Below are 27,149 nucleotides of genomic sequence, written 5' to 3' on the forward strand. Positions count from 1 at the left end.
TGTTTAGCTTTCATTAACGTCTATTAGGCCATTGCGTAGAATCACCCTGTATTTTTATAAGGGAGTTAACTTATTGATATTTTTTTTGTTCAATAATGTTTCTTCCCCTTCCTTTGCATGCATTTTTGCCCATAATAACAGCAATACCCTTATAACTCAGATATTTTTTAAGAGGTTCCATTCATTCATTGAATAATGAAATTATGTTTGACAGTTGATAAATATGTATGTATTGACATTTTGTAAATAGAAGTTACGTTTACCTCAATATTACGTTCACGTTAAAGTTACGCCTTACATTCATTGTGAACGGTCACTTCTGTATCTCTCTGTCTGTGATGCTGATATGAAGTTTGATAAACCAGTGAATAATGGACCATAATGAATCACAAGTAATTAATGAAATGTTGTGGAATGATGGACAATCGTGAATAATGGTTCTTAATTCACAAGTGACTTATGGATGTCCTTCATTTTCCATCGACAAAATTTCGAAAATTTCAAAAAATTTCAAAAGGGTTGAACGATGTTGAGGGTGTACAATGAAATTTACCGTTTTCAGCATGGTATGCAAATGGACAATACTCCCAACTATTCCAACACATCCTCTATGCCACCTTTTTTGCAAATGAGTGGACCTTTGGAATACGTGCCACCTACTTGGAATGCCAACGCTCACCAAAGTTTAATGGATGATAAACAAGTAAGTGCGTATTTCGATCACATTTTACGACAAGAAAATCCAGAATGATTCATCACTATTTTGTTTTTTGTTGTTTGTATAAGCAGTAGTTGACATGTAGTATAAATTTATATTACCCAATACATTTGATTTTCAGAATTGTTTGATAACTGAAAATGTAAAATTATGTTATAAATTAAATATTAAGCAAATGAAATCAGCATCTTACTGGATTTATTTTTCATTAACTCATTCCACCTCCACATTTTTTTTCAAGCTAATATAAATAATTGAAATGGAATTTTAGGAAAACGCTCGATGATTTTGTAGAGTTTTTCTTTTCCGTTTCAATTTTATTCGCAAACTGGGCCAATTGTGCACTGTTTCAATAAATTTTATCAGAAATTGGTCTTTGGAATCTAGCATGAAAAAAAAATTTAACCTTCCCCTGACATTTTCACATTTTCTGCTTTGTGGCATATCAATGAATGGATTCAAAAATGTATTAGTACAAAAACAGGAGGCTTCCCATTAAGGATACTTCTGGCAGCTAGCTCATATCTCCAGTCGACTCATTTCCTCAAAAGTTGAAAATTTAGTAATGACATATGCATTAATATGTGCTATCTGGATTCATCAAACTTGGAGTGTGTAATGCTGCTCTAGTACCATGTTCTTACTGCATGGCTTAAGCTCAATTAGTTTTTGTGAGATGAAGTTTGAATACATGTACTTCCTGATTTCAAGTTCAAAACTTGCTCATGAATAGATATTTTCATCACACCATCTGCAGTATGGCGGAAACGAAAAAGAAAATTACAAAGGTGGGAAAGAAATAATAATAAATGAATGTATGTGTAATGACTCGTTCGTTCACAATGAACGCAATTTGTAATTGGAACGTGATTTCAACCATATGGTGGGTTCATGCAGAGTGCCTATAACAACTAAGACCTAAGAGAGGTAATAGGCAAAAAAAAAAACAGTTATAAAATCTGGGTTTCTTGCCTAGGATTGTCACACCTTTGGAGTTATTACCAAGGTGGAATTTATTTATATTACATCACTTTAGGTGAATACCTTGTGTTAATCGTCTTTGTTAACGTTTTTTATTTGCTTTTATTTTCTAATAAATTCCTCAGCTTTTCTGGTCACTAATTGGTTTATTTCTTGCAATACATCTTCATATAGGACCTATTCTAATGGCCAGGGGAATCCAACCCTACCACTGGGTTCATTGCGTCTAAAGTGACTCGCGAACAGTGATATGCCTAGATAAAATACGCCCTTCATTGCCACTTTTTTGGAGAACTGCGGAATGGAGAGTCAACACGAGACCTTCCAATCCTACTTTTATACCTTGTTATCAATTCTTAATGGTGCTGGAGTTTGAGACTGCTGTCAGTTCATTTTTAGAGATTAATAGCCTGAAATACATGTTTTGTAGACAAACCACTTATCGTGCTGTGGAAATGTTGCATCCTGAGAACTCTAGAATATTGAGATTCATCCATTTGTTGTCAGTTTTGAAGTTCCCTGAGAAACATTTTGATGAACCCAGACAACAAGTAGAAAGTAGAATCTAAGAGATTCTACTCATCTCTTTAATCAAAGAAGACACAATTAGGAAGAATCTTAGTTTAATTATTCAAGTTATACTTCCTACTAGGTCAATATCCTTTCACCTTGAATCCAGAGAATATTCTCGGATGATTGTACATTTTCCAACTCTTCTACTATCGTCAGTAGAAAGTTATAATAATTGAATTCCTGAAAGAAGTATAGTTCAAGTGCACATATCTCATTCGGTTTTCTAAATTCGTCTGGACACTGCGCAGAGCATCCTGCAGTGAAAATCATATATGTAATTCAGATTCTAGTTTGATGTGCAGAGAAACTTGTATCAGTACGAATAGCCTCGTGTGGGATGATATTGTATGTTGTGCTGGTCTTTGTTCAATATGAATCAGTCATCGATGTGGTTAATGTTACTTGGTTCAAGATTTGGTTGGAAGCATACTTCTTTTTTAACATTTGATGTTGAAGTGTTTTCTTTCATCATACATAGCGGAAGTGATAAACGCGAATCACTCTGATTTTCAGCAGATGAATGTTTGATGTTTGAGAAAACATCCTCATACAAGGTCACTTACAGCTTTATATGGTGCATTCATTATTTGACACATGAGTATCTGTTGAATACATACGCATCCTCAATTGTTAGAGTTGCACCAGTCTAAAAAAATAATACTCATTGAAGAAATGAAACTAGAATAGTCTAAATTGCAACATTTTTATTACAAACATCTGCTCACCTTTACCCTGGCTCTCTTGATTTGGACTCAGGAAATTCACTTTAGTAAATTTGGAGGAATTTATAAGGAGTACGATTTGTGTATCTCTCATATAAACATATTTCTAACACATGATCAGCTCATACATATCATATCATATCTTGTTTCTATTAAATATCCCACATATTATATAATATGGAAACATGATGCGTTTCGCCAAATTGTAGTTAGCTTCTTCAGATATATTTAAATAACTGATACAAGAATATGGTGAATATTTCAAAACTAGCGAGAGTTTTGAAATGAGGAGATACAAATAATTTTTTTATTACTCTGGGAATTCCGCTGATCCTCTACATAGCTGAAAACGTTCAACAGAGGAGAACTTGGCAATTTTGTGTGGTCGTTTAATAAGTTTGGCAGTTCTGTTGTTTCATCAAAAACATTTACGTCGGAAAAAACCTTAATTGGCTCATTAAGTACACAGATAAAAAATATGAAAATCGAAATGTGTTATGTAGCCCATAGATACTTCACTAATGGTGAGTTTATGCAGAGTATCCAAGAATTAAAATCTCATGGGCAGATGGCAAACACGTGCATGCCATCTACCAATGAGATTGGTCCCTTTCTTAGGTATTAGTTATTAGCAACTCTGCATAATAAACTCACCATAAATCACTTAAATGTGATACTGGCGAAAGAGCAAATGTTGTATGTGATGATGTTTATACGGTACATCGCCCTGCTATTCTTGAATCAATTTTCAAATGAAGGCATTCATCATTATTTCTTTGTAGGTATGGGCCATGTCTGATTGGAAACAATAACTTCAACCAGAAGCCGAAAAAGACTCGCAGAAGAGATTGTTCTTTCCTATACTGTGATTCCCAAAATTAATCTGCGAATATAATTAATTCAGCAAGCAACTTCTCATCTTAAGAAGTCTGGAAAATAAATTTGTTTACAGCCCTTTATACAGGTTCCATCAAGTTACACTTTCGTGCCTGCAGGATTGGGTGTAAATGATATCTTTGTTTGTTTTTTCTCCTTTGTATAGAACAACATTAGCATGTATTGTTTCCTTCGAACGCTTATAGTTATGTGATGAAATAATTGAATTTATATTTTTTGCTGAATTCGAATGAGGAGAAAAGGCTTCGTTAGTGGTTCTTCGGGAGCCTTTAGCTAATCGAACATGGTTATAATATGAAAAATATACTAAACATTATATAAGATATACAAATATATATTATACATACATATATATTGTAGTAAATATTTCGAAATGGTGTAGAGGGTTGGCGATAGGAAACTGATAAGACTTTGTTACAGATGTGTCTATTACAAAACATATGCATGTATTATTTATAATAATATACCTAGATGTGTGTGCAAATAATTTTTGCATGTCACAAACTGCTTGACATGAAATGACGGTCATTGATCCGCATCTGTCTTAAGGTTAATTTTATGGAATAAATTGTAAAGCTGCTTGTACATGAAGAATTGAATATATCTCTATGCACTCTAGTTGATTATTTTAATTTAGCCTTTAAATTGTAATATTATTTATATCGAAATAAAATGTTTAGTTAGATATGTGTGCATTCTAGAATGACTTTAGAATGGGGATTCCTCCTTCAGGCGTAAATGAAGTAATTTTATTCCTCAATACTTCGCATATTTCAAACACATTATTCCGACGTTTTGCTTGAAAAACTTATTTCAGGTTCTCAAAAAACCTCCAAGATATTTGGGTAATCAAAATTTAATTTTTCGTTTCTATTTCGCCATTTGGCAACATCTACTACAGATTATGTACAAAATAAAGGACGAAGAAGATGGGAGGCGCAATAGGAGATCGGAAGTACTCGGGTTTCGCCATACTAGCAAGCAAGCTAGTCAAAATTAGTCTACTCTGTAATCTGTGAAATTAGTCGTTGCCAGTGCTACAGAACCCACTTCTTCTTCTTCTTCTTCTCTAAAGTTCCAGCTCTCTCATATGCTGTCCCCCATATCGAGAGAGGCTAGGAATCCTGGAACAGCCCTGTGGCTATGCTTCCAATCTCCAAGTTTACGGTACTGTCTAGCAGTCTGATTCCCAGGGGAGCAGGAGTCTAGATCCAGTCTATATCAGACCGCGTCGAGTATATCCTTGATTCTAAGCTTCACGCCAGGTTGACCCCTGGCTCTCTGTGCACAGAACAACTATCAATATGTAAGATTAGGCTGTGAGTAATTGAGGCAAAATGTTGACTTTTCAATAATCCCCCTGGAGTAGACAGTTATCACACATAAGGTGTTCTGGATCTGAAAGGATTAATGGAATGAGGATTTATATGTGCTGAAACACTACCGGTAAGTCATCAAAGAAAAAAATCATAAGCGGATCCTGGAGCCACTCAAGAACTCCAGTATAATATTCATTACCTCTGGCTTATTGGATAAAAACACATCATTGACAGAGAGAGGGAGTGGGAACCCCAGAGCAATCAGCCCATGAAACAAACTATCTATGTTGAAAGCGTTCTCAGAACATGAGAAAAACAAGTGAGTCAAGTCTCCCAACTCGCCGCAGCTACACAGGGATGAGTCCCTCACCCCGATCCTCGCCAAATGAGCCGGACTCGAGCAGTGTCCAGACCTAATCCTCATCATGGTAGTTATATCCTTCCTTGGGACGTTAAGATCTCTGAACCATGTTTTACTCCGATACTTCGATGGACTAATCATTGAAGAGTATATTTTGCCCTTGCTTTGTCCGATGTTATGGAACTCATTGTCCCAGTCCCTCCAAAGTGTGTCTCTGTAGGAAGGCCACAGTTCTCGAGGATCTCCCCTCAGCCGCGATATACCAGGTAGAGCCCTACCCCTGTTCGCCAGCATGTCAGCCGTGTCATTGTGAATTATATATGAATGACTAGGGACCCACAAAAGTTGAGTTGCCCAGTTCTGTCAATTTAGCTTGACATTGCCACCCAATAAGTCATCGCCCATTTGGCTTCCAACCACTGAACTCAAAAATTTATTGATTGATGATGATATGATATGATAATTGCGGCACCTTTCTATATTTTATTGATAAAGGATAACAGATTGGTTACGTTGATTAGGTAAATGAAAATGAAGTAGGCTTGGATTTTTGCTACCCTAAAATGGAATTGCGCTTGCTATGTACACAGAGAACTCTTATCGAAACCGACCGATAATAAAATAATTTTTAGGTGTTTGCTTCGCTTCCTCTGCTTACTTCATTTGTTCCATCGTTTCAATATCGGAAATCCTCACCTCTGGGAAATTTGTGTTGAACTAGTGGAATAGCCCCTGCTGGATCCAAACAGTGGAGTACGCTACTGGATTTACCGAAATAAAGAAACAAATCGTATTCATATTTTTTATTCAACATAAATTTCATCACAAGAAAACTCATGTTATAGTTTTAGGGAAGATTCAAGTGATGAATTAATTTATTGTCTTCCCTCTCATTATCTCTGTCAGTAAGGAGGAAAAAGAGTGAAATAAATTGAATTATGTCAAGTGAAAACAATAGTTTGAAAACTGAAAAAAATAATTACGAATCTATGTAATACTGAACCCAAGAAACATTTAATATATAAATTAATGAATTTCACTAACGTTGAAAATAATACAAAAATTATTTAAAATCACAGATAAATTATTCTTTCTTAAGTTAATTAATAATTAATTTATACATCAATGATAAGTTATGATACGAAACTGAGATACATGTGACATTCACTATGAAAACTTGAGCCCCACTACAACATTAATTCAATGATCAATTCAAGTTTACTTCCAGTAATTCCAGCATGTGGCATATCATATCTTTATTGAAGAAAATTCAATCAAAAATCTCTAAAACCATCTTACATAAAGGGAAAAATAATTATATGAATTGTTTTTTAATGAATCACCTATCGCTTGCGGACTGAAATAATTAAATTAAAAATCATTTGTTCTGCCTTATGTTGTATTTGAAATAAATATAAAAACTTGTTGTATCAAGGCAATTTCCGGTTCTCTACTATATAACTTATATACAAATTGAATAACTATGAGTCACAATATATCTCCTTTTCGAAATTATCTACAAACTTAGAAAAATAGGATTATTATCACGATAACGATGAAGGCGTAGCCCTCGACCGACTTTCTGAGCGCCTTGGAATCATAGTATGTGCTTTAGTGTTACGTTGATACATGGGTGACACTGAAGCTTCTTTTGGAGGTGTGGTCTTCTGGGTAGACGGTCTATTTCGGGATGGAGTTTCAGTCACACTGTAAAAATCAAGCAGTTCACATATAATGGACCAATTGCTAGAAATTTGAAACAGTGGTTTATATTTATCTATTACCATTAAAAACAAAATACTTTCAATTTCACTGCATTCTAGATTATAGGAAAAATTTCATTAATTGAGTGAGTTTTCAACATGTGCAGTGGATTTGACCTCTGTTTTTCTAAAAATTTATGAAAGATTCAGACGTTTATGCACTTCAGAGAATTAAAAGATACTTTTAATTGAAATCCCTCATTTGACTGACTGAAGTGGTCCTTTTAATCTCTCAGGTGTTAACGATTTCACCGGCCATGCATTGTTTCTCTCAAAATGTTAGTAGAATATTAGTATTGAGTATTAACTCTGAATAATTTGAATACTGAATGATATTAGAATACTCATCTTACCCTGAACTTCTGTGAGGAGCATGAAAAAAGAAAGAATGATGTATACTCTTACTTATTGTTAGGAACTTCTTTTTTATTTAATCAGAATTGAGTGTGATTTGAGTATAAGTAACAAAAATATTATTCGAGAAAAAAATTGAAATTAAAATTCTTCATTTAATTCAAAAATTTTCAAAACATTAAACTGAATTCCGTCAATTATTCATAACGAAGGTCTGGCGCGAACATATACGCAATGATATGAATAGATAACTAGAATTTATTTGATCTTTGAATAATTGACAAATGAAAATAATAAAGGAAGGAAACATATTATATTCACTGTACACAACATAAGGGTACCCATAAGAAAATCTACAAAAACTACCTTCCCAATCCTGAAGCTATCCATAAGTGAGCATGTAAAAGAATTTTCGATGAATATTTACATTCACATTTGTAAATAAAACAAAACAAATAGGTAGTGATATATGGAGTATGCTATATAATTATTCATAATTATTTTTCAAAATATACGATCTGAAATTGAACAATTCATAATGAATATATCAGTTCAAATCTACCAACACTGTAGACTGTTGAAAAAAATTGATATACAAGAGGATGAATATCAAAGAAAATTTAAGAGGAGATTCTTAGTTGAAAATACTGTGGGCCTTTCTTATAACTTTTTTTGAACTGCCCCTGTTTTCCTGCTTACATATAGCTCCCTAGAGATGGTACATGAAGAGCAATTTTTAATTTTTTCTTAAAAACCAGAAAACTGATACAAATGAAATTGTACAGATATTTTATGGAAGCGAGAAGGCAATCGAAAAAATGTGGGTGGTGTTCCCCAATAAAAGTCATGATGCCCCTATGAAAAGCTAAATTTGTTCCGAAATATTTTGAAAATTGCAAAAAAAAAATTAATTTCTCTGCTTTCATTATGAAATTCGTCATATTCAAATTTCAAGCGTGATCTAGCATTTGAAGATTTCATCAAACCAATATATTCTTATTTTGATGAGAACTCACCTGACTAGATTTCCTTGAGTTGCCTCTAACTGAGAACAATTTGTCAAGGATGGTTCCGTAGAGAGTCGACGGATCTGTAGATATAAATGATGGAATCATGTTTCCAATTTGAAAAAAAGGCGTTTTACGAAACATATTGATGTCACCCCCCCCTTACTACTACATCAAAATATTTATTACTGTGAAACATTTAGAGACAACTTTTCCCACACAAAATCCCTTAACTAAAAACAACTGAATAAAGTTGAACTTATCAGTTATTATAGAAACTTCAAGAAACGAAACAGGTAATCAAATATACAGGATGTTTAACGAATAACTTCACATAGTTTTATGGTGGAAAGATATATCTGGAGAAGGCAGTAAACCAAAAAATATTCCCAAATCAATAAATTACCCTATATCTCTGAAACGAAGAGCCTTAGTACATTTTTAATTGTTATTCTAGAACTATTCTAGGTACAACATATGCACCATGAAACTAGGTATGTACTTATTCGTGGATCACCATTTTAGGACGGAAAAATAAGATGACTTGCTTTGGATTTGAAGTAAAACGAAATAATAATTTGAAACCTTGAATGCAAAATATAATAAGTTTTAAAATCCTTAAAGCTTTTTCTAGATTCTTCATTGTGGACTCGTGAATATTATTGAATAAAAAAAGAAACACTCACCCTATCAGTCTGTGTCGCTGCATTGCTCATTTCTCTGCTCATACTAGTGGTGGAGGCTGGTGCTGAATTGGATAAGTAATTATCCGTACACATCTTTGTTAGCTGGTTTTCGAGGGACATCACTTTTTTTTCCTTATCCTCTAACTGACCCTGCAGAAACAGAATTTGCCTCTTGAGGTCTATCAATTCCAGTTTTCCAGAATCTTCTTCGGCCTCCTCTGGAAATCCATTTTGTTCCGATACCAAACCATTGTTCTGCCCATTCATTTGTTCCTCGAATGGGTTGCGAGTTTCGGACTGGAAAAGTGGGAAAAAAATTCCATTGTACTTTTTTGAATGGCTCATGTGGTCTGCTGTAGAAGAACCTCTTTTAGCAGAACCAACTGCATAGGTTCATATAGTAACTTTTTGCTGTTTTAAATTCTATTCATGAAATTAATATCCATCATATGATGTCCAATGTTAATTTAATCGTTGTATTAGTTTAGCTAGTAGCAATGAATTCTATTATACTGTATATGAAAATATGTATGATTCATGGAGTTATTTAAATGTCAATATTATGATGAATTGAACTGAATGCTGATAAATATTCTCTTGATCAGAAATTTGATATACACTTGGTTATTCGATATCTATCTTTCTTGTTTTAAGATTAAGAGCCAATTAATCAAAATCTGACTCACCTTCAACAATGCATCATCAATGGTTTGCTGAGCGGGGATGCAAATAAGCACATGCAAAAAAATCGAAATAAAAATAAATAACTAATGATGCGACATTCATAAATAGAAATATTCGATGGAACACAGGAAAATCTCTCGGAATGCGGAATTACATCGAGATATTAAAGTTAAGTTGCCCTTCGTATGTCATATCTACCCGTGCTTATTTTTTTATTCTAGTAGGTTACCATTTGCGAATGTATCAGAAAAATAGTTTTACTGAGACGAAAGTACGCTGATTCATAGCAAAAATAAACTTCACATGTTCGTATAGGTAAAGAAGGGTGAGCTGATTCTAAGAAGACACTGAAACATGAAGACTCGTATATGTTCCATGTTCATGTATATGTTGTTATAACAACTTGCGATGTTACATTTTACATCTGACTATTTCAAAATTCAATCTTTTGGAAGGGCCATCCTTTTTAAAACAGCGGTAACTATAATTTGTATTCCTGATATTTTGGGACTTAATTTTGAGTTGAAGAATGATATGAAGTTATGAAAGAAGTAGGAAACTTTTTCCCTACCAAGGCGTTGCCAGTCGTTAAGCTGAGAGGGGGACGAAAGACGAAACGAAATTGTACCTAAACACCGTCTAGTGAGTGTTTTTCATGAAGGGCAGAATCCCCCTCTGCTCTTCCCTTCCTGGCGACGCCCATGTTCCCTACTCTCTACGGACGTCAGCAATGGTGATGATGGCTACTCGACTTGGTGTACCACCAGAGTACCCTAAGCAGTGCCACAGCCCTCCTTGTGTTTTAAAGGGGTGTGGCAGTGCTCAAGCTCTGACCGAGATTCAGAATATTTTTGCTCAGTTTTTTTTGCGTAAATTCAGGCCTTGTCGCCAGCATAAATTGCTACTACCCCAGTGTTCCTTCGAATAAGTTCGTTGTATCGCAGAAAGCAATGAACGATGTACTACTTATCTCCATCAAAATCAGGTAGTGCAGATGAAATGAAGCTCGATGATAACTTTCAGAAACTCACCTCATTCAAGATTCCCCTAAGTTTGAATAACATGGTCTTCACTGCGGAAATGTCATTCTTGATAGCGGCTTGTGTTGTTCTATCCAATCTAACGATAGAGTCGTCGGATTCGTAGCCTTGAGATGAAGTGTGGACGAAACGTCGAAGAGAACCACTTGGGGTGGAATGTCGGCCATTCGATCTGCCATCTAAGGAACTGGGTGAATCGCAGATGGAATTTGGGGTGCCTGTCCTAGAGCGTAGAAATCTCGGTCTTGAAGAACCGCTGTGAATGAAAAAATACCTATGAAGTCAGGGAGAAATACCCTTTTCAATGTTATCATGTGTTTTTTACTTTTAAGTCCACCAATATTTCAGTCTCTGACTCTCTATTCGATCATCTTTAGTTAAGTGTTAACGTATTTTGGTTTCTTTTCAAAAATTTAATATACAGATTGCGCTTTTTAATAATTGCAGCTAAGAAGGGCGTAAGGTAGCTGATGATAATTCAGTCATTGATGGATTGATGAGAGGTTTTTTTCAACCCTTTCTTCATTAAATCCACGAATAAAAATCTGGACTTCTGCGCGCTGTTCTTTATGCGTTGGTAAAATTCAAAAGTCCTACAGAATCAGAAGGCCTTGACCATATTCATCAATATAAAAAAATGATTAAAACGACAATCAAGGATAGGTCAAGAAGATATAAGGTTACATTTGAACGACACAAATGTCATATTAGTTATCTTTAATCGGATTAAAACAATAGTTCCATGGAAATACAACTTTGCGATTAAAATTCAAGAAATTAAATTATAATTAAAAAAAGTGCAGAAAACGCTTTAACCATTTTTTCAGCAAACCGTATAGAAAACCCTTTGGAAAAATTAATTATAATTGGATTTTTTCCTTTGTTCCTAATAAATGTTATTGACAAAATAATTTAATTTATTGTAGAAAAAAATAGGGGGTGCCTTTTTCCATATTTACTACTTAGGTATGTAAATAGCTAACAATAAAATATATGTAACATTTGCTGCCAAATATCCCACGATTTTCACCATTTAGTTAATCATTCTATTTATAACTTGATGCTCACTTCAAATTTATTAGGAATCTTCCAAGTTGACGGAAAACTGGAATTTCTCTCGAATCAAAGCATATGTTCAAACTAGAGACAACTGGTACAAACTAAGAAATCATTTTTATATTTCTCATTTGGGGATTGCTACTGAAGCGCATTGTTTAGGTGCTTTCAGCAATGGATACTTGTTATCAAATGGAAGTGGAAAAAGGAACATTGTACCTATCATTAGAACTAATTTTTTTTCTGAGATACAAATAAAACTAAAAAAGTAGTCGGAATACGGATACATTATGTATTATATTATATTTTTCCCCGTATTTTTACCTAATTTTTATATCCGATTATCTAAAAAAAAAGATATAGCCGAAAAAATTCTTTATAGATTTTCTGTTCTAAATTGATAAATGAATACAACGTCTCATATTTCGCCTCCAGTTAGGTCATAATATAATTATAACAAAGCCATACTGACATATTTTGAAGGTAATCACTAAGAAAAACTTATTGAAACGTCGATATTCAATAAAATTGCAGCTTATTTAAAAAAACAAAGTTTGATTTGTGTTTGGCGAACAATTTCCCCAAAAGACAGAATAAATGGATAATTAAATTATGAAAATATGAGTATTATAGAAATAGAAAAATTTGTGAATGGTATTTTGTGTTATAATTAATTCATACCTATTTGTTTCTACTGTCGTCCTAACATATGAATTAGTTTTCGATGGCATTTTCAACGTGTATTGCTTTTCTTGCATAACTGATCCGAACAAAGCATTAAGAAAGAATAATGATAAAATAAAGATCGACGGTTATCATTCTCATGAGATATTTATCCGCACAACATTTTATTCAAACTTGAACCCACTGTGTTCATCGCTAACTTTCACGTCGTTATTCAGGAACATTCAACAATTATTACTGTATTTTTGTCCCCGAATTGATATGTTCGTCTAAAACATAAAAGAACTGGAAAGGAATGGGTTATTGAAATCGAGAGCAGCTTGCCACAGCCGCTGGGCAAACGGTGAATCATCACGCTCTATTGGCAATTTGTACGAGGTAAAATAATTTTCCAGTGGCGGAGCGAGCTCAAAATGGGATATATCTCATGAACTGAAAATTCATTTCACCATAGAGTAATTTTTTCAAATCGCTGATTTATTCGGTTGAAGTATAAACTGAAATCCGAACATACATCCCTTCATCATGCACATTCACTTCAACGCAGTCATAACCATATTCGTTATTATGAATTATACGGGGGTGTAAATGAATAATTGCGAAAAAATGCAATTTGTACAATTATTCATGTTATTTATAAAATGTGGAGAATTTGTTTGAAGCTCGTGGTTTTGAGTTTTTCTAGTTCACGTTTGAATTTAGACATTGAATTTTCTGTGGGGTTCTGTAGTTCCATAAAATAGAGAAAAATTAAATTTCAAATGCAGCGGTTTTTTTAATGGTAAGTACTCAGATGACATCAGAATCTAATGGGATTTTCGTGATAAAATTAGAAAGAAACTCCAGTGAAAATTAAATTTTTCTTCATGAAATTCGATTCGTATCAGATTTTCAAGTTCTCTAACTCTAATTTGTGAAGAATAAGATTTTCTTCAGGGAGTATCGGGCATTGAGGTCTTTCACATTTTACATCGAATAGAATTGTATTTTATACTTATTATGTCTTGTACCAAATAATAGTTAATTTTGTGTAATATATTTGATATGTTTGTTTTGCATTGGTCATTTGGATGAAGAATTCATATATTGTGTCCACTTTGAATGAGTAAAAACATTAACTTGATTTTGATAGTAGTGTTTTCTTACACTCATTAAAACACATTCCTATCAATTCTGTCCATTTAAATATGAGAAACTAGTGAAAAAAAGGGTTGTGGATTTTGAATTTTTTTTTGCAATTTTTTCCTTTCAATCAATTTTATTTAATTTCATTTACGTTTATGTAAGTTATAAGTGTTTTGTCCGCCTATGTTTTGTTCTATCACGAGGCAGTATTTTTCGCAATTTCACTATTACGATAAGATTGCTATTATCTTAGTTCATAGGTACTTGTTCGAATTGTATTGTTGCCATTTATGTGTTATCATGAAAAGCTTAATGAGTTTGATGCGATATAATTCAAAAAGTTCAGGGATTATTCCATATATAATGGATCTGATATCCAATATGTTCAATCTGAAATATCAAGTTTGAAAAAAAGTCAAACTGAAGAAGATAAAAATTCCGTTTTTAATGAAAAATTCCGCTTTTGAATTTCTGGTATATTTTCTCATTTTCAAATTAAAATTGAAAATAGGAAATTTATGGTATTCTGAAATCGTTTGTATTATCCCCTCTCACTTGTTAACGATTTCCATGAAATATTGGGATCGTTCAGTGTTATTCATGGGCGTACGTAGACATGGGCCAAGTTAGACACGCCCCCCAGAATTATCGTTGCCTCACCTCGACTCTAGATACTGAAATTGACAAAATTTTCGAGCAAACAGCATATTTTTTCAATGAAAAAATTCGATAAAACTGCTATAAGAAAAAATAAGTTGAAAGTGGTATTTCGAAATCTAGCAGATCTGGAGATAATATTGAATGATTTCAAAACCTCATGGAAATCGTGAAAAGAAAGATGATGATGAATATCGCATACTTCCGATTATTGATCACAAATCTAGAATAAAAAAAGATAACTTGAATGGTGCCAGAAATTTTTATAACAGTTGCTGTGGAATTTTTTCCGTAGACTTCGAATCTGAGTTCAGAGTTCTGATATTATACAAGGTGGGTTATTTTCACAAGAATTTCACATGGATAAAAGTATATTCCGGTCCTGATATTAGTTTCGTTCAAAGATACTTGTTGAGGCCTCTTAATTTATTTTACGTACAAATTTAAAAGCAATCGACAAATCTTAGTATTCAATATGGTAGATTTAATTTAATTTTTGTTTCAATAACATTATCATTTGGTATGTCAGTGACGAAACTGTTTTGGATACTTGTATATGGCATTTTGCTATTTTTCGGCTGTTTTGTCGTTTTAATCTCCGGACATCTTGTATATCAAGTTCAGTTTTATGAAGAGGAAAAATGGTAGGTATTTAAAAACTCACCTTCTGATGTTTTTATCATTCGTGCCATTCAATAAAGCTGTCCAATCTCTGAGATGTTCGTTATTTTTTATATCTGTTTCCAGTGAATTAACAGAGTTTCTCTCTTCGAAGGTGATTGCTCTTTCAGAGATCTTCTTTCCCCATCTGAAAATGAACATAAAGCTTAACAACAAGAAATACTGATAAAAATTTTCTCAACAGTCTAAATACTAACACGTTTCATGGGGTTTTTGGAAAATATGGCATTTTATCATTGACTCAATTTTGGAACAATTTGTGTTTTTCCCTATTTCAGTAGACATATGGTAATTTATTACTTACTTATCCTCATCTAAGCTGCTGTGACTGTATTCAAAATCCATCATCAAATCATCACTCCCGATACTCTCACAGGGTGATAAAGTATCCAAGGATATAGTACTGCTCCTTAGATTTCCCTTGTCTTTCACGAACAAAGGATTACTGTCGAGGTTCTTCAGTTGTCTCCTTTTTATGGGTGTTGAAGTGCCAATCACCGTTGATTCTGATCGTTGAGATTTATCTCCAAGCAATTCTGGTTGATCAGCGTATTCATCATCTATTAAAAAGTCTTTTTCATCGATTAGGGAAAAAGAATTGGATCCGTTGCTTGGTGTGCCCGGAGTTGATGGTGATGGCTTCTCATTAATGTCCTAAAATTTACAGATACAACAAAATCAATAAGAAAAAAAAAATTTGAATTTGGCTTACTTTTGAATCAGATGAATTATGTTTCTTCGTCTTAGATCCGTCCTCAGATTCCGTGAAACTCAATAAACTATCGTCTACAGGTGAAGTCTCATCATCTAACAACCTTTCAGAAATACTTTCAGCAGCTGCTGCTTCCAGGGTAGAATCAGCAATTGTTAACGTTACAGGCCTGAATTCCTGTTTCAAAGGTAACGTTTCAAGGGACTTCTTCAGAAAACTTTTATCCTCAGTTAAGGGAAATCTAACATTTCCGAAACCCTTCGACTCCTGTTTATTCATATCTCTATCCTTACTTTCGTCACTTGAACTGATTGAAACGCTCAATTCATCTGCCAGTGCTTCGCCTCCCAAACCAAATTCGATATCTTCTGAACTGCCTGAACTGAACTCCTTATTCTCGATAACTTTAGTCTTGAGGAACGTTTTGATAGGTGACGGTTTCGGCTTGAGGAACGACTTTTGTGTTAACAATAACGGTTTGTGCTGAGTATTCTCCTCTTTTTGGCAGGATCCGTCGCTGAAGCCTTCCGAAGATGTGGCAGAAATTTTGCGTTTTATTTCCTTCTCGATTTGTTGCTCGTAGGCGAATGTGCGTTCTCGAACCATTCCTGTGCTTTGGAAGACACTGAAACAATACAACGTTCGTTGGTGTTTTCGAATTTAATTTATAATTTCCGACAGTACGAAAACTTTATCCCGAACAGTCTTTCGGCAACCACAATTCTCCACAAAATGCACCGAAGCAAGAGACCTCACAAATGTCTAGATTTAGCTCTTCAAGCAAGTTAAATAGTACTAAATTTGAAAAAGAATGGCCATGCGCTCATCCCAGTTTTAGGGAAGTTGAGTATCTCATCACTTAGGTTGATTTCATAATGACGTACTTAAAGCTTCTTGTGCGAAATAATATTCCATCTTCGTTAGAGGACAATTCAAATGGTTTTCAAATAATTGGTGGTTTAATAATGACATGATAACAGTCAACTAAATGACCATTCATGGAATAAGGAATTTTGGTATACTTTTGTATAGAATAAAAAGTAACGCACAAAATTCATAGATTCGGTATTTACTATTTCGTAGAAAAATGCTCGAACAGATCAATTTGTTTCAAATTATGTTCACTAATATTTTCATGTATAATTGAGTACCCCTTGCGAGAGGTGAATGGTAGTAGAGTTTTTCCAATGACAACCCTAACTTTTTGTGCCAGAAATGGATAGACTTCATATTGTTGCTGAGGATTTGGTAATTGATTTTATTGCCTTTTTTTCATGAAAAGAGATGAAATGATTGAGATTATTGAACTCGAGTTTTTACTTGAAGAGTGGAGTAATTAGAAATAAAAATTGACCTGCTTGAGCATTTTTAGAAAAAATATGTAGTTATACGAAAATATGGTTTTTGTGCGTTACTTTAAGCTTGACATTAACTATTCATTTTTTAGTGAACAGTAACGTACTCTTTATTATATCATTCCACATGTTATAGCGAATCTCAGGTGCATTAACTTGAGGTATCTAGAATACAGGAGATACCTATATTCTATTTTTTCAATTATCGTAATGGTGAAAAACCAGACAATTAAACTACGACTTTCAAATTTCACAAAATTGGAAGAAATGCCGCCTCACGTACAGGCTTACGCCTCTGTGAAAGATGTTTATCCTGTAGTTTTCAGAATAAACTATATTATTATTATTATATTATTATATATTCAAATGCAGCCTCAAGGCTGGGAAATTTGAGCATATGATCGAATATAAAATCATGGATTAAGCTTTATGAAGAGTTCATCAAGATTTACCAGCTTCAGTATAGTGTGCATATTAATGTCAATGAGCACAAAAACTGGAATCAACGTCAGCATAACTTGAACTGTTAACTAGGTGAAGTTGCGAACAAATTTAAGTGGCGATTCTTTGTTAAAAAATAGTATGGGTCTTTCAAATACATTTTTTTTTACCAGCCCCTGCTTAAACACAGCCCTCTAAAGATGGACCTGAAACGCCATTCAATTTTTTTCTTAGAAGCCAGATAACTGACAGAAATGAAATTGCACAGTAAAGTTTTCGTGGTGTAATACCTACTAGGTAAAGTTGAATTACAGCCTATACGACTCACGTTAAGTACCTGTCGATGTTTTTTTTCTCACAAACCGTTATTTTAAGCATGAAATTGAAAGAAATTGCTTAAAAGCAATCAAACCCTTCAAATAGTTATTTGTGCAACCAGTTGGGAATAGCATAATGAGCTCGTTGCGCAAAAGAAGGCGTAATATGAAAAATAGTGTTTCCCAACGTATTTCACACAATATTTTTCTGATTTTGAGAAGGATGTGGCTATGAATTCAAATTAAAGCTACCAAAACCATTTATACAAGAGCGCCTTGTAGATTCTTTTTAAAAATATTTAATTTTTTACTCCTTAGCCATTGAGGCAAGTATCTTTTCATCATCAGTTGCGAAATATTTCGCTTTTCGTAACTGGTTACGAAAAGTTAAACGTTTCAATATGTCAAAATTAGAAAAATTTATTTTTCAATGCTATAATATGAATAAGGAAAAAAGTTTCTAGCGGAAAAATTTCAATTATAGGGAACTCCCATAGATGATCTGCTCAATTTTATTTCTATCCGTTCTGCGAATTCTAGGAAAAGAATCAAGAATTGCTTTTAAGGTGCCAACTTTAGAGAGCTATTTTTTTGACAAGGAATAATCTCCGAATAGACTTTTTTCAACTGCTTTGTGATCAGTCTACGCATACGGGTAATAATTAATTTCAGGGAATTAAAATATTAAAGTGAAATGTTCAGTAATATCTCTACACTTTCTTTTTCTAGTTTTCAATGATGAAAAAAATCATTATTTTGTCATTCTCAACAATTCAAAGGTACTAATTTTAAGTCGATGGGTCTTTTCTGTTAAGAGTGAAATGAATATTGTTTTCGTTAAAGTAGCGGGTATTTATGAAAATGATTTATTCCTAGAAAAACATTACATAGATCCTACCTGCCAAGACCCTTTTACCTGCTTTTAACCCAGTGATTATCTTTACCTATTTGAAAATTACAACAGAACAATGAGCAATAAATGACTTCCTTCAAACTGAATGACACCATCGAGTTTTGATGAATGGATTTGACAACACTATAATATGTTCACAAATTTATAAATATCAGCATTTTTTAATCCAAACATTGAATGTTATAAATTATGGGGGTGACCTGTATCTTTGTGCAAACTAACATACAATGATGATTATTATTTTTTGTGTTTCAGACGTGAATTTTCAGGTGATTTTTGAATCATATAATAATAATAATAATAACATTTATTTGTTTTCCGTGTGTGTACAAAAAAACTTTTAATATAAACGATAAATGTTCACACCATCCCGGACGGTGAAATGCACCTAGGCATATTGCCTGTATTGTGCCCCTCACTCGCCCTTGGATGAGCTGCATTCAATACATGTGGCATATTTTTATAAAAGAAAAAAAGGAAAACAATTACTTTTCAACAATTTAGAAAAATAGAAGAGACAGCAGAAAGGAGGGGTGGGCGTAAAAGAGAAAAGAAAGAAAGTTCATCACGATCGTCTGGAAAATATCAAAAATCGAAGGATTACATATGATATAGCTTTTGAGGTCAGTTTTGATCTGCCTGAAGTTGCTCACATTTCTCAGCTGTGCAGGAAGCAGGTTATACAGCTTTGGACCAAAGTAAAGGAGGAAACGCTGTGTATGTGCCTTTCTGAAGAGGGGGATACCAACATTTCGGTTTTCAGTAGATCTGGTTGTTTTAACTGTGATAATGTTGTACTTATTCATATTCGAGAACATCCATTTTAAGCTTTGATAACTAGATCTCACATTGAGTATCCCTGTCTCTAGGTACAGTTGGTCAGTTGGAAAAAGCCTTTCTTTCCTAAATATGATTTTAATTATTGAATTCTGGGTTGTTTGTAAATAAATATAAACAAATAGTTGAATGGATTGTTGCCTATTGCAATGGCAACAGTCAGTAAGGCAGCTTTAGAGAGACAACATAGTAGAGATGTGAACAAAATAAAGATTCTCCCTAGTGGAGTCTACAGGATCACTAAAAAATCCTTTGTACAAACATCTTGAAATCAAGGTTTTATCGGGTGGGGCGACCTCTAGCTCTCCGTAGAGCTCTTACTCTATCTGGTGTTGTATCGATATAATTGATCAATGAGATTATCAATGAAACTCTGAGAAATGTTTTGCCATTTGCCAAATATCCGTCAAAGCATTGGCAAGCTAACGTAATGTATGCGGTGGGCCAGGTAAGTGGTGTAATTGGTGTGACATTGCAGACCAGACATGTTCAATACAATTATGGTATGGAGAGGCAGCGGGCCTATCCAAACGATTAATTAAAGTGTAAAAAATAAGTTTTCTCTTCGATATCCACAATTTTGAGCAGTATACTATTAGGCTCACCTTCTCTCAGGAGTTTCTCTACACACAGCACTTGGAAGTTTGGGTAGAGGAACATCCTCCATATCAGGTTCTCTCAATTCGAAGGTGTTTCCATTAACCATTACTTCCAAGTTTCTATGCTTGATTTTTCCAGCAGTAGGTGTTTGTGGGGAGGTGGAATCGAAATCGGTTCCTACGTGACTGCCCAATCCAGAATCTTCGGTAAGGGAACCGTCCTTCAATGATTCAACTGGCGAAGCTCTTCTGAATCCACTGCTTGAAAACTTCATATTGTTATTAGCTATAGTTTTGGCTGTTTTGGTGTCCATAACGCGAACAGGCTGGGGTTTCGGTAGTTGGTTTGTTTGAAGGGTGAACCTTCCGATCTGAAAATGGATTTGAGGGGCAAGAAAATTATAAGAATTTTATAAACGAGATATTATTCCTAGTTATTAAGTAAGATATACAGTGCGAATACCTAATTTGAAGTGTAAGACAGTTTTTTTCCGTAATAATGCTCAAAAGTATTTCAAATTGCGCTTTTATTTAAGTGAGAAAATATTATACAAGGTCCCAAATTTGAGATATGACTTCATCGATAATTTTTTCAATGGCAATTCTAAATTTTTCATGCCTATATTCTCAAAGGTGACACCTAGTTATACATGCGTACAAAATATCTGATTCTCATTCCTAGTCGTTAAAAATATATTCAACTGGTGTGCTGATACTTGATGAAAATCCATATCTGAACTAAAAAACTGAGTAGCATGATTTTTACACATATATAGTATAAAATGAGATACAACATGAGATATAACAACTCACTACATGTGTTTCGCCATCACAGTATAGCAAAGCAAATATCCTCGCTTATGTGTAACTTGATATATACTCTTTAAGAATAGTCATTAAAAATTGGAATGGACTTTGATAAATTGGAATGGCTATAAAGAATTATCGATGACATCATATCTCGAAATTTGGATAACGCCAAAACTATATCTACTAAAGAATGCGCATGGCAATATAAGTAAACATTTTGGTGTAGATATACATTTTGAAAATTCAGAAGAATTAGTCGATGAATTCCAATATTTCAAGGTCAATCTGACATAATGATAATGATCAGTTCAATCTTCAGTTTTTCCAAAAATTTCCTTACTTCAGTTGATAGCAACTGGAAGGTGTGTAAGTATAGAGTATAGACTATGCCTTAGTACGTAATGTTTCTTCTGCTTCTCAATCATAAACATAAACCAACTCACCTGATCAGTCTGGGTGGGAGTTTTGACAGTAGCGGTCCGGTTTCTATTTTTGTCGACGCTGATCGTCGATGTTTTGTTGACGGCGCCTCTCGTACTATATCTGTTCTGGGAAGCAGCATTATTGGAAGAGAGGAAAGTTCTTGGCGTGGATGACCCCCTAGGAGCACTGAGTTCCAGATATTCCGCGTTCAAGTCGGCTACTCTATTGGATCGGTTAACCTGTAACTGAAAGAGAAAAATCATGAAGGAATGCCGCCATCTTGGATTGTATAAACCCCTAAAACGAGGACATGCCACATTCGAGTAGAATCGAACCATAACAGAACCAGGTTTCAAGAAAGGATTGAAGATTTGAAAATTATAAACCAGACAAGTTGTAGAACTGGACAAGCTTGTACGACTGATGTTCTCTCATCAAATACTGAACTTTTGAGTGATACGATGATAAACGATAAAAGAAGTTTTAGAGCTGGTTAAATCAAAAAATAGAAGTTTAAGAAGTTTGTTCGATGAAAAATGACGCAGCGAAAGATTATGATGAAATGGTCAGATGAAAGACTCGATATCAATAGTTTCGACAGCAGAATCACATTAGCCAGGAACGGAGCTCAAACTCCTTTCACATAGTTATATGAAAAAGTAAAGAGTTTCAGGAGAAGGAAAAAAAGCCGAAAGGGAATATACTAGCAGGATCTTCCTGGGTTCGAAACTTTAACATTGCGAGATCTAAGAAACACTTGGATCTTAGCAAAAATATGCTGCAATACCTCACTGGATAGCTGACTACCTGACTGGATTGTTTAACAGAAAACGACGAGTGCAGCTTTGGACTACGTGATGGCAAAAACAGCTCTGATGGAGTATGCAATAGACCTCGAGGTCGCAGTGCAATGATACCCCCTTTAAGTTTACAATCTACATCATTACCTTGAAGTATTAGTAACTGGGGATCTTTATCTGTACCTCCACTACAATTAATAAGTGTTAAATATCAAGCTTATTCAACTTACATTTGTTTGCCTAAAACCAAATCTGCCAACACCCTGAGTGGCACTTCCCTCCTTTTTTGGAGGTGGCAACCTTGGTGTCGACCTACCATTGGTCTGAAAATGTGCCGTTAGAGGTTTTGTGTCCTGGTCGTTTCCGTTAGAGTCCGTGGAATCTGTGAATGCTAGACGTCTAGCAACAACTTGATTGGATGTGGTCAACGCAGATGGTGCAGTCAAAGGACGTCGTTTGAATCAGTGGCGTAGCTTGCCTTAGAGGGGCCCTGTATAAAAATGTGCTGAGGGGCCCTAAGGAAGGGTGAAGTAAAAATAAAAGGAGCAAAAAATGTTCGATTAGTATCGAAATGATTATATGTACTTATAATTAAAAGTTCTATCTCATATTTGGTGCTGGGAGCGAAATAATAATAATAATAAATACAAACAATATAAAATAATATACAAACAATATAAAATGATAAACAAACAAATAATAAAAAAAAAAACAAAAATTAAAGATACGCTTTTCTAGCATTTATTTCAGCAAATCTATTTATCAATTCAGCCATAGCTGATGACGATTTCAGTTTTTTAAGTTGTTCCCCCTCTATTGACAATAACGACATGTCTGACAGCCGTTCCTGTCCCATAGAAGTCCTCAGATAATTTTTTATGAGTTTCAATTTTGAAAAACTCCTTTCAGCGATTGCAGTTGTAACCGGAAGGGTCTAAAATAAAAGGCATGCAGTAATATCGTCAGGAAAACTGGATGCAAGGCTATTGAATTTTATCAGGACTAATTCTAAAAGTTCTTTGATGGCACGAATTTTCTGAATTTCAGATTTTATTCGTATCTATCTGAATGATCGATTCGGTGTAATGAACGGGATTTTGAAATGAATGGTTGTCTTAGCAGTTATTCTCAAAAATGCTATTGTAAAACCTGTAAGAGGTTTTGGATAACATTTTCAGGAATTTTTTGCTTATTCGGGGGCCCCTAAAGCCTAGGGGCCCCGTATCACTGATACCGCTGATACCGCGGTAGCTACGCCCCTGGTTTGAATCCAAAAGATGATGCAACCCCCTTGGTAGTAATGGTAACGTTCTTGTTCATTGAGATGTTGTGCTTCTGGTTATCATCCGGACTCTGTAAATGTGGATATTATGTAGTTCCAAAATGGGACAGTTTCGTTGATACATAACCTAAAATCTGTCATCTGATTGACTGGAACGCGAGAGGAAGAAGAAAAAGGATCTCTGGGGTCAATAATAATTTTTTTGGCAGAGAAGAAGGTGACAAGACACCTTCGCGAAAGACGACGGTGAAACAAACGGATTGGAATGAATGTTGACGTTCGACTTCTAATCTACATCAGCAAGAATGGATTTGTACCGAGGTTTCCGTTGATTTGAATCAACGTTCGCTGTGGACGCTGTCATATCTCGTGGGAGTCTCCACTATATTTTGATTATTTATACGTTTCATTGTTGTGTGACCTTTTAATTGCTATTCAGTAGGTTGATATTATAATGAAAGTAGAGGTTTCAATGAGAACTATATGTTCAACATTTATTTTATTATTCTAAGGAACTGAAAATAAAAAGTTATTTTCCTTCCCTCCTCTTTCCCTACGAAGGATGTTAATATAAATTCTACTCTTTCAACTCTTCCATGTTGTTTTGTATATAATCTTGGGCTTATTTATTTCCAGTCAAATAATAATATGCGAATTTTTTTTATTATCTCTATAAAATACAGCCTTGTGGGTTTCAATAAGCTTTCCCATGATTTTATTTATTTTATCTTTTATAACATGTGGATTGAACAGATTTAAGGTTTTGCCTACAAGCTGATCAGTCTACCTAACTTGCTAGTTGCCAGTTTTTCATATTGTGGCTCACAAATAGACTCTTATAAATTCAATTTCACCCTCTAGTCTCAACCTTTCGAGAGGCTGATTGATAATAATGAAGAACGCATAAAATGAGCGCCTCATGCCTAAGTTTCAACACTCACACTAAAATATATTATAATCTGACCTTTTGTAACAATTTTTAAAACCATTGTTGAGTGAGGATAATTCAAATAATTGCTGCATTGGTAGAGGAGGGCCGATTGCTCTCCATACTTGACACCTTTAGATTTCTTCCTCTAGGGACATTCAAAGTAGGTTGTTTGTTGAAAATAAGAATACGCTCAGCATGCTGAGAAATTGAAGTTGAAGTTTTTCGAAACGTTAGGAGCGACTTTGAAAATGGGTTAAATTTTTGTCTTGAAAATAATGTGATAATCTTTTTTAGTAACAAGTTTCTCATTATTTTCATGTTTTATTGCAGCTCTACCGTTACTATTCTACTTTTTTTTTGATTATTCGGAAGTACCTTATAATAAAAACGATCAAGTGTATGACATTTTTGAAAAGCCAATCAAATTACCTTTAAAACAAGATGTTACTCAACCCCCTTCCCATATAAGATATTAGGGGTTGCTGTCATGACCCTTTATGCATTTTTTTCTGATGTAGTGATTCTGAAGAATTGTAAGGTCAAGATTGAATCGATCCTGTGACAGAGTTAGTTTCTAAAAGGAGGAAAAAAAATATGGTGTACACTACTATACACCAGAATTTCACAATAATATAAAGTGAGCGAATCCTCGTGTTTCAGGTAAATTTTTATATGTTCATGTTCGTTAAATAGATGGATAAAATCAAGAGTTAACTACCTACCTATAGTCACGATTGTTTTTAAATTTTAGAATTCCAACTTCCATTATCTACACTTTGAGAGTGAATTATAACAATACATCCCAATTTATCCAAAAATGAATATCATTAATGTTCTTCCCCAAAACGCACAACAAATATATTCTCTATCAAAAGAAAATTGATTTATATTGAACGAGTTGAAGTTATCTCACGTGAAGTGGGAAACTATCAGAATCTCTAAATAAAAGGCTAAATATACATCTGCAGCAAAAAAATAATTTCGTATGGGTTAGAGTTGTCGATGAACTGCTGTATACGACGATTTGGTTCTCTGTTCCTGTTCTTGCAGGTAAACTGTTCTCGCTCATTTTCGATCGCCGATAGTAGGTATTAGCAGGAAGATATAATTTTAATAACATTTCAAAAACATCAATCAGTCCTAAAGTGACATAAAAATATAAAAAAGTAAAAATTCGAATTCAATGTGTTTAATATAATAAAAATGATGATAAAAACGTTATCGATGACCACATCTTTCTCAACTACCCTCCATCCTTCGTAGATGGTATTTGTCAAATCCTCAATTAGGTATATATGAAAAGTTGGTTTATTCAAAATAAAAATTGACCTGTTCTTACTCACTCTGTATTTCTACCTATTAATGATTTTAAAAATATTTTTGTCTGCTAGGATGAATATTATATTATTGGAAGAACAAAATTTTAGGTTATAAGTTATATAATTGTTAATAATTCTGCATTTGTAATTACCTAACCATTGGAGTTTGTGTGGAAATAAAATAAATAAATAAATAGATGAAAAGCACCTTTAGAATAACTAGATTCTGAGACACTACACATCAGTGGATCTTTTAAAAAGAGTTGCATTCGGTCAAAGTACCCAGTTTTTCGAATTCCACAGATATTTTTTATTTTTGAACATCAAATTACTCGAAAACGGCGCAATATACGAGAAAACATGAAGAAATATTTTATTTTAAAAAACGCTCATTCATTGATTCTTTCATTAGATAGCGTCCAACTTAGTTTCAAGAGTTGGGTTCTTTGAAGTTTTGGTTTTTTCATGGTACGTAATATAGTCATACCTAATGATAAAACTGGAAGACGTGGGTGATATCTTGTATTCGAATAAGATCCATCAAATGAATGAAAAACTATATTCCGAAATTCATTTGATTCGATGAAACCGGGATATAACTACAAATAAAATTTTTTGTATAGTTTTTCAACAGCCTGTATCTTTTAAACCGAGCCGATTCGGAAAAAGTGGTAAACTAAAAAAGTGTTTGTTTTGATCGCAAGAATCTTTTATTAAAATACTTGTACAAGTCAAAAATTCACCCTGTATTGAGGTTCATTATAGAGTAGAGAGTAGCTTTTCTTTGTCGTAATTCATACTTTTTTATGATTTTTCTCCCCGACCTACATAAATATTTGAATCTCAAGAAACTATTTGATTTGAGTTGGTTAACATCTGTTAACATGTAATAATTTGTAAATTGTGACTTTCCGTATCCGTATTTGGATTGCGGATGATGGTTTTCCACAAGCACAATGATTCTACCAACCTGCAAGCACCTCCATGCTTGGACGTTTAGTACAGTTTGCACCAGATTCACTCTTTAAACTTATTGATCTTGGGGTCACCCTTTGATTTTAGGTTAGGAAACAAGGAACTGAGTAACATACAAAACATATAA

General features: G+C 34.0%; 2 protein-coding genes across 10 annotated transcripts in view; one reads left to right on the plus strand and one right to left on the minus strand.

The window, feature by feature from the left end:
* The window catches only part of LOC123315635 (ankyrin repeat and KH domain-containing protein 1), a 35,441-nt gene extending 30,932 nt beyond the window's left edge, over positions 1-4,509 (plus strand). For 5 of the 6 annotated variants that reach the window (XM_044901404.1, XM_044901409.1, XM_044901406.1 and 2 more), the window contains one exon: positions 563-905. In XM_044901404.1, coding sequence (XP_044757339.1) covers positions 563-751 — 189 coding nt within the window. In that variant the 3' untranslated portion in view covers positions 752-905. Of the gene's footprint in view, positions 1-562; positions 906-3,776 lie in introns of those variants that run through there. The other variant, XM_044901407.1, reaches the window with a different exon arrangement.
* A 1,850-nt stretch (positions 4,510-6,359) lies between these two features.
* Positions 6,360-27,149, minus strand: part of LOC123315003 — a 33,238-nt gene continuing 12,448 nt past the window's right edge. For 2 of the 4 annotated variants that reach the window (XM_044900515.1, XM_044900516.1), the window contains 13 exons: positions 23,787-23,868; positions 22,746-22,978; positions 21,736-21,960; positions 20,489-20,853; positions 16,021-16,645; positions 15,613-15,962; positions 15,292-15,435; positions 11,097-11,361; positions 10,068-10,094; positions 9,382-9,678; positions 8,705-8,778; positions 7,688-7,696; positions 6,360-7,278 (listed from right to left, as the gene is read on the minus strand). In XM_044900515.1, the coding sequence (XP_044756450.1) occupies positions 7,116-7,278; positions 7,688-7,696; positions 8,705-8,778; positions 9,382-9,678; positions 10,068-10,094; positions 11,097-11,361; positions 15,292-15,435; positions 15,613-15,962; positions 16,021-16,645; positions 20,489-20,853; positions 21,736-21,960; positions 22,746-22,978; positions 23,787-23,868 (2,859 nt within the window). In that variant the 3' untranslated portion in view covers positions 6,360-7,115. Of the gene's footprint in view, positions 7,279-7,687; positions 7,697-8,704; positions 8,779-9,381; positions 9,679-10,067; positions 10,095-11,096; positions 11,362-15,291; positions 15,436-15,612; positions 15,963-16,020; positions 16,646-20,488; positions 20,854-21,735; positions 21,961-22,745; positions 22,979-23,777; positions 23,869-25,450; positions 25,687-27,149 lie in introns of those variants that run through there. The other 2 variants (XM_044900517.1, XM_044900514.1) reach the window with 2 other exon arrangements.

Source organism: Coccinella septempunctata, chromosome 6 (assembly GCF_907165205.1).
Source record: "Coccinella septempunctata chromosome 6, icCocSept1.1, whole genome shotgun sequence".
Lineage (NCBI taxonomy): Eukaryota > Metazoa > Arthropoda > Insecta > Coleoptera > Coccinellidae > Coccinella > Coccinella septempunctata.